This window comes from Cervus canadensis, chromosome 3 (genome assembly GCF_019320065.1).
Source record: "Cervus canadensis isolate Bull #8, Minnesota chromosome 3, ASM1932006v1, whole genome shotgun sequence".
In the NCBI taxonomy this organism is placed as follows: Eukaryota; Metazoa; Chordata; class Mammalia; order Artiodactyla; family Cervidae; genus Cervus; species Cervus canadensis.
Genome location: NC_057388.1, coordinates 100079146 through 100087741, shown reverse-complemented (window position 1 = coordinate 100087741; position 8596 = coordinate 100079146). Strand labels below are relative to the sequence as shown.

Here is an 8596-nt window from a genome sequence, read left to right as displayed (position 1 = left end):
TATCTGCATATTTCTGTAGTGTTAAATCTTGTGGAAATCCTTCTGGCTTCCTGTTGACTTTATGACTGATGTGACCCAGTAGGACTTCAAGGTTCCATTTCTGCATAATTGACCACAGTCCTGAGATTGTCCCTTCACCTACCATGTTTCTCCAGGAATCTGCTCCCAACTTCATTGCACGCTCATCAACATTTGAGGAATTGTTTGGTCTATCTAATCAATTCACTGACAGACGGTCCACCAGCTAAATGCAGGTACAGCTCGTTCACGTTCACAGGAGTCCGAGTTTCCCGTGTCAGGGGAGGGAGCAAGCAGAGCCCCCTCAGGCCTGTGACCCACCTTTCTGGGTGTAGAGAAGCTGGTTGCCCACCACCCCAGATGACATATTGGCACAAAGGAATACAGACGTAGGAGGGACACGGCAAAGGGTGGCAGACTCCAGGGTAACTGAAAAATGATCTTTATTTATTGAGAGATCCTTTCCATGGGAATGCCTCCTTGTGATGCACAGCTGCATTCATTGAGTAACAGTTCATATCTTACAGACCGATACCGTCTCTGTTACACAGAGCCCAGCACGGATATGGAATTTGCTCTGTATGGAGCCATTTCCATGAGGAACGGAACCACAGGTGCTGAGAACAAACTTGAGCGGAAGCCTAGTTGTAAGTTATGAAGTATGAGATCTGGGCAATTCCCGTCCCCTCAGATGTACAAACAGTTAAAATTATACTTATCTTGATGATCTTAGTGAGCATTAAAGCATATAATGAAATGAATGTCTGGGAAAGTCTATCGCTCTACCAGAGACTGGGCTTGGCAGGCTGGCAGCTGACACACGGGGCAACACTTCCTGAGCTGGGGCAGGGGTGTTTTTGTCCCAGAGACACCTGATCACGCAGGGCTGTGTCTTGGCTGCTGGCACAGAGATACAGGGCTGAGTCCGTCAGCTCCAAGGAGTTCAGGTTCAGCTCTGAGCAAAGATCACTGAACTGTTTTCCTGAGAATCGATCTGATATGTTTCCTTTCTCACGGACTTCCCTGTTGTAATATTGAATGAGGAATTGGGGACCCTGGCCCAGGGCCTGTTGGTACCAGTACACAGAGCGGTGTCCAGATTCAGGGGAACATCTCAGCGTCACTTGCTGTTTTCCTGATTTGATCCGGTACTTGGGTGCCTGGGTGACTTCAGAATCTACCAGGCCTGTAGGGGGAGACAAGGAATCTGCGGGCGGAGCACAGGGGAAGCCTCCTGCTTCAATCCTCATCACCGGGCTTCTGTTGCAGGGTGACAAAACATCTCAGAAGCTACCCGATGTGTCCAGACTCACCTGCTCCCAGGAGGCAGAGAGTCACCCAGCAGAGGAGCCTGGAGCCCTTGGCAGCATCAGGAACCCAAGGCTGCTGCTGGCTGGGGGCGGGTCTCCTGGGGTGAGAGGTGTAAGTGCTGACCCTCCTGCTTCCCTGATTGGAGCGTTTGCCTATGACGTCACTGCTCTGTGTCTCTGCAGGCTGCCCTTGTCCCCTGGACCCCTCAGCATTACCCAGGGCTGGCTCCTCTATGCCACTCCCTGTCCTGACAGCCCCTCAGCAAGTTTGGGTATGAGGTGAGTTTCATCCCCTGGTCCAATGTCCCCAAAACATGTCTTGTTCTGCTCTGTCTGACACTCAGCCCCAAGACCTCACCAACCTCCCCAACCCCTTCACCTCCTCCTCACATGCTGATCCAGGATACAACCCCCTGTGAACATCCTGAGGTTCCAGGCACGTCCCCAGTTCCCTGGGCAGGGAGGAGTCTGTGCTCGTTCCATATGTCTTGGAACAATTCAGGGAACTCAAACCTGTTCCCAAGCATAATATAGCCAAGGTTCCCTTAAACTGCCCTCTCCAGAGAGATTCTCAACCCCTCCCAATACACCCTACTTAGCTTGGAAACACAGTGCCTCCAAGTGGCCAAAGGTCCAGGGTCTCATGGATTTGCACCATCTGTTGAAAGCAAGGGTACAAAAATCCAGGACTTTGCACAAACACACACATACACACACTCACACACACACACACAGAGACACACACACATACACACATACACACACAGACACACACAAACACACACACAGACACACACACACAGACACACACAAACACACACACAGACACACACACAGAGACACACACACACAGACACAGACACACAGACACACACACACTCAGACACACACACACACACGCGCTCACACACACAAACACACATCTGTTCTACTGCCTTCCTAGCCTGGCTGATAGGGTGTATCTTCAAATCCACTCTTAGCCTCTGAAGGCAGAATACTTTATGATCCAAACTTTTCACTAAGAGAGAAATGATTGTAGCATCACTATAATGATGTAGTTATCTAAGATGGAAATATATAATCATAGAATAAATACTCTGAGGATCTCAAGTGAATCTGCCAGCAAACATGTGTTCCAATACTATTTCTGATTAATCAGATGTATATATTTCCAGATTGTGTATTTAAATTGAGCATTATCAAATTCTAGATAAAACTTTTAATAGGAGTTTTAGAAACATGATCTCATATATTTCTGCACTTATAAAATTTTGATATAATGGTGGTGATGTATGATATATTTTGACTTTAAGAAGATTTTGATGAGGGCGCCAGGTGGTGGCAACCTGGCTTTGGTTAGATGAGATGCTAAGGAAAACAGGGCAGGTGGGGCGGTGGGAGAACACACAAAGATCATCTGTCCTCCTGAGATGAACTCCCATGAGTTTTTGGATGATTGGTGATTAACTGAAGTTGATTTCTCTTTGATGATTCCATCCAGCTTGCTCAAAGCAGAGCACGTGGAGGGGCCACTTTAAAAGCCTCCCTGCGAAATGAGAAGGGACCTGAGGCAGATGAGGGAGGAGCCTGTGGCTATGGGGGAGAGGGCCAGGGAGCTGATGCAGAGAGGTGGGGAGAGGAATGTCCTGCCTGCCTGGGAAAGGTGGGCAAGAGAAGAGAGCATGTGAGAGTCAGGCTTGGGGAGAACCTTCCAGAGAGACATTGATGAAGTGCCTGAGGTAAGACAGGAGGGCCTATTTAAATCTAATTTACCAACATCCTTCCCTCCTAGAGGTCTCAGGCTCAGGTGATGACTAGGAGTCAGAGCTGGGGAAGCATCTTCCTGGTTCACAGGGAGGATGCAGCGGAAAGACAGAGACCGATTGTGGACCCATGGCCCCGAGGCGTGGGAGTGAGGTTGGGTCAGCGTTGTCCACACACCCAGGGTCACACTGCAGGCACGTGGCCCACAAAGGCCCAAGGTTTCTGGTGCTGGGAGCCTGATCGTGGGCACCTAGTACTTTTTGCACAGAGAGGAGGTGGCCATGCAGCACCGTGGAGTAACTGCTGGCGCAGAAGTACACAGATGTCTGGTTGCGGATGGCAGACTTCAATGTCAGAGGGAAGTTCTCTTTGTTTGATCTGGAGACGCTGTAACCCTCGGGCACATCTCCTGGCTCGCTACTGGGCACACCAGCTGAGTAATAGATCAGCCTCAGCCCGTGTCCCAGGTCTTGTCGGTACCAGTACATGCGATCATGACCCAAATCCTGAGTACATTTCAGTGTCTTGCTGTGTCCTGTCCTCACGACCTGGAATCTGGGGTCTTGAGTGACACCAGCGTGGACCGCCCCTGTGGAGAAGGAGGACCGATGCTGCAGTCAGAGCAGACATGCTCAGTGCTGGCACCCCCAAGGGGACCCTGCCCCCAGGACTCACCTGCCTGCAGGAGACAGAAGACCACACAGCCCAGGAGACAGGGGCTCATGGTGGGGGGCGGGGCAGGCAGAGGGCCCTCTGGTCTGAGTGTGGATGAGAGGGGAGAGGGGCTCTCCAGGGAGTCCTTCTGAGATGTCACTGTCCCTGCCAGGCCCCAGAGCAGACCTGCCCCATAAGGCGGCCACGCCCTTCCCCCAGAGACTCAAATCAAAGATGAACCTCAGAGTGTCACTTCCTAGACTGGCTGAGAAGAAGTCCAGGGTCCCCAAGGAAGAGAAAGAAATCCAGAGCCCTAGAGAAGGTGAAAGGTGTCCAGGACTCTCAAGGAGCAAAGAACAAACATTTTTTCTACATTGCTTTGGTTAGTCAATAGAGGGACCTATCTTGCTGGAGGACATGTTTCTCCTTACTAATGTAACTAATCATCTAACTAATCTTGTTATCTTAAGATGTATTTTGTGTAAGTGTGTTTGGTGAGACCTTTCTATTGTCAGTTCTAATCTTGTTAATTTAAGATGTATGTTGTGAATGGGTCTGATAAACTATATAAGGCCTTGATAAGACTAGCAAGCGGGGGCACTCTCCCTCCCCCTTTGATGTCTATGTCAGAAGCTTTCCTTGTCCCTTTTTATATGTTAAAAAAACTCAGCTACACAAAATCTCTTGAATGATCAAGACTGGTCCCTGGTCTTGAAGCTAAATCGTCTTCGGAAATCATGAATCCAACACCTTTCAATGGAAGCTATCAAACCTGAGTGAACAGTTCATAACAGGGAGACCCATTCAGCTCACCGGACATAAGCTTACAAGTTGTTGTAATCTGTCCGTGAAACTGACCAAATTTTTGTATGTTCTAGTCCAGAGATAATTTTTCATTAACACATATGTTACATTTATTTATCTGCATATTTCTGTAGTTTTAAGTCTTGGGGAAATCCTTCTGGCTTCCTGTTGCCCCTTATGACTCATGTGTCCCAGTAGGACTTCAAGGCACTGTAATTGCCTGCAGTCCTGAGAAGGTCCCTCCACCTATCATGTTTCTCCAGGTGTCTGATCCTACCCTTATCACAAGCTCATCAACACTGAGGAATTGTTTGGTCTGTTTCTTATCAATTCACTGGCAGTTGGTCCACCAGCCGAAGGCAGGTACAGCTCCTTCAAGTTCACAGGAGGCCCTGCTTCCCAGGTCTGGGGAGGGAGCAAGCAGATACCCTCAGGCCTGTGACCCACCTTTCTGAGTGGAGAGAAGCCTTTTGCCCAGCTCGGGTTACTTATTGGCACAAAGGAATGCAGACTTAAGAGGGACATGGAGGGAGATGCAGACTCCAGAATAAACAAAAACTGCTCTGTTTTTATTTGAGAGATTCCTCCATGGGAATACCTCCTTGTGAAGCAGGACCGCCATTCACTGAATAAAAGTTCATGTCTTAGAGCCCCAAATTCAATCTTGTTACACATAACCCCCATGCATATCTAATTTGTTCTGTAGGGAGACAGTTACATTCGTGGCAAGTCACCACAGGTGATGAGAAGAGACTTGAGTCAGAGTCCTTGCAATAATTATGAAGTATGAGATCTGGGCAAATCATGTTCACTCAGATATATAAACAATTAAAATACTACTTATCTTGCATGATCTTTGTGAGCATTAAAGTATATCAAGAAATGAACATCTGGGGAAGACTGTCTACTCCACCAGAGATGGGCTTGCCAGGCTGGCAGTCAACACACTCACTACCACTTCCTGAGCTGGGGCAGGAGTGTTTTTGTCCCAGAGGCACCTGATCATGCAGGGCGTTGTCTTGGCTACTGGCACATAGATAAAGGGTGGAATCCGTCAGCTCCAAGGAGCCCAAGTTCAGCTCCAAGCGAAAATCACTGAACTGTTCTCCTGAGAATCGATCTGATGTGTTTCCTTTCTCATTAACTTCCCTGTTGTAATACTGAATGAGGAACTGGGGGCCCTGGCCCAGAGCCTGTTGGTACCAGTACACAAAGCGATGTCCAAATTCAGAGGAACATCTCAGCCTCACTTGCTGCTTTCTTGATTTGATCAGGTATTTGGGGGTCTGGGTGAATTCAGAATCCACCAGGCCTGTTGGGGAGCACAAGAAAGCTGAGGGCAGAGCACAGGGAAGCCTCCTGTTGCAGCCCTCATCGACAGGCTTCTATCTCAGGGAGGCAAATACATCTCAGAAGCTCCCACACTGTGTCCAGGAGTCACCTGCTCCCAGGAAGCAGAGAGTCACACAGCAGAGGAGCCTGGCGCCTATGGCAGCATCAGGAACCCAAGACTGCTGCTGGCTGGGGGCGGGTCTCCTAGGGTAAGTGGGGTAAACTGCCCACCCTCCTGCTTCCCTGATTGGAGCATTTGCCTATGACGTCACAGCTATGTGTTTCTGCAAGTTCCCTACCCACTGTACACCCTGCCAGGACCAAAGGTGGGCCCTCTATACCATTCCTTGCCCTTCACAGACCCTGAGCAAGGGGTGGGTGTGAAAGGTGCACCATTCCCATGTCCCCATATGCTCACAACAGAGCTTGTTGTCCTCTGCCTGGCCCTGCCTAACACTCAGCCAGGCACTCACCTGGCTGGGAATCACCAGGCAATCAGCTGACAATCACCCAGCCCTCACCAGCCACCCCAACCCCTTCACCTCCACTTCGCTTGCAGCTCCAGGAGACCATCTCCTGGGCACATCCTGAGGATCCAGGCACATCCCCACTTTCCCTGGCAGTGAGGAGTCTGTACTGGTCCCATGTGTCCTGGAACCTCAGGATCTCAGGGATCTCAAACCTGCTTTCTCAGGCAGGCATGTAGCCAAGGTTCCTTAAAGCTGTCCTCCCCAGGGTGAATCTCCACCCCTCCCAAGTGCCCTGCTTACCGTGGGCCCACAGCACCTCCTATTGGCCAATGGTCCAGAGTCTCATGGGTCTGTGCCTTCTGTCTAAAGCAAGAATGTAAACACCCCACACCCTGAATATACACACACACACACACACACACACACACACACACACACACAGTTGTTCTACTGTCTTCCCATCCTGGCTGACTTCAGATTGGTCTTCAAATTCCCTCTTAGCCTCTGGAGGTAAAAGACTGTAGAAACCAACATTTCCATTAAGAAGAAAACAATTTCACTGGCAGTAGCATGCTCAGGTGGAATCACATAGACCTTCAATACAGACACTCTGATGAGCTCAGGGGAATACAGCCTGGGACACTGCATTCCTTAGATCCCTCGGATTAGTCAGATCCACATATTTCTTGATTGTCTACATAAATTAAATATCACTAATTCTAGTTAATGGATTTGTATACAGAGATTATATAACCCATTGAATATTAAAGTTATAATCTTTGAAATTAAAAACACCAACCGTGCACTGTATTTAAGGTAGATGCAGCTGGGCGTGATAAGAGACTGCACACTCCGTGTCACACTGCAGACGTGTGGCCTTGGGCTCCGAGGCTCCGCGTGCGAGAAGCCTGCAAGGGGCTCTCCTACTTCCAGGTCTCAGGGCTTCCCTTATCTTTTTGCACAGAGAGGAGGTGGCCGTGCAGCGCTGTGGAGTACCCGCTGGCGCAGAAGTACACAGATGTCTGGGAGCGGCTGGCAGACTCCAGTGTGAGAGGGAAGTTCTGTGTGTTTGGTCTGGAGACGCTGTACCCGTCGGGCACGTCTCCTTTCTCCGAGGCAGGACGGATAACTGAGTAATGGATCAGTCTCAGCCCGTGTCCTGGGTCTTGTCGGTACCAGTACATATAATCATGGTTCATCCTGAGTACAATAACTGTGGCACTCTGTCCTGTCCTCACGACCTGGAATCTGGGGTCCTGAGTGACACCAGCGTGGACCGCCCCTGTGGAGAAGGAGGACAGATGATGCAGTCACAGCGGACATGCTTCATGCTGGCACCCCCAAGGCGACCCTGCCCCCAGGACTCACCTGCCTGCAGGAGACAGAAGACCACACAGCCCAGGAGGCAGGGGCTCACGGCGTGGGTGGGGCAGGCGGAGGGTCCTCTGGTCTGAGTCTGGATGAGAGGGGAGAGGGGCTCTCCAGGGAGTCCTTCTCAGATGTCACTGTCCCTGCCAGGCCTCAGAGCCAACCTGTCACTCAGGGGGCCAAGCCCCTTCCCCCAAGGCTCAAATCAGAAATGAACCTAAGTGAACAGTTCACATATGACCAACCTAGACAGCATATTAAAAAGCAGAGACATTTACTTTGCCAACAAATGTCCATCTGGTTAAAGCTATGGTTTTTCCAGTAGTCACGTATGGATGTGAGAGTTGGACTATAAAGAAAGCTGAGCACCAAAGAATTGATGCTTTGAACTGTGGTGTTGGAGAAGACTCTTGAGAGTCCCTTGGACTGGAAGGAGATACAAGCAGTCCATCCTAAAGGAAGTCAGTCCTGAATATTCATTGGAAGGACTGATGCTGAAGCTGAAACTCCAATACTTTGGCCACCTGATGTGAAGAACTGACTCATTTGAAGAAACCCTGATGCTGGGCAAGATTGAAAGCAGGAGGAGAAGGGGACGACAGAGGATGAGATGGTTGGATGGCATTGCCGACGTGATGGGTATATGTTTGCATAACCTCCTGGAGTTGGTGATGCACAGGAAAGCCTGGCATTCTGCAATCCAGGGGGTCGCAAAGAGTCGGACACGACCTAGGGACTGAACGAACTGAACAGTTCACAACAGGGAGACCCATCCAGCTCAATGCACATAAGCCTTACAAGTTTTTGTAAACTTTCCGTAAAACTGTTCGCAACTTTATGTACATTTTATCCCAGAAATAGCTGTTCATTAATACA

General features: G+C 49.6%; 1 protein-coding gene and 1 gene segment (V, D, J or C); both read right to left on the bottom strand.

Annotated features, from left to right (window-relative positions):
- Positions 1-800: 800 nt before the first annotated feature.
- On the bottom strand, positions 801-3816 carry LOC122437858. The gene is made up of 4 exons (XM_043462354.1): positions 3768-3816; positions 3270-3681; positions 1332-1426; positions 801-1204 (listed from the first exon to the last, which is right to left on the bottom strand). The coding sequence occupies exons 1-4, from the start codon at positions 3814-3816 to the stop codon at positions 801-803; spliced, it is 960 nt and encodes a 319-aa protein (XP_043318289.1).
- A 3459-nt stretch (positions 3817-7275) lies between these two features.
- The window catches only part of LOC122437857, a 3556-nt gene continuing 2235 nt past the window's right edge, over positions 7276-8596 (bottom strand). The window contains 2 exon segments of the V gene segment in view: positions 7276-7634; positions 7721-7808. Coding sequence covers positions 7276-7634; positions 7721-7808 — 447 coding nt within the window.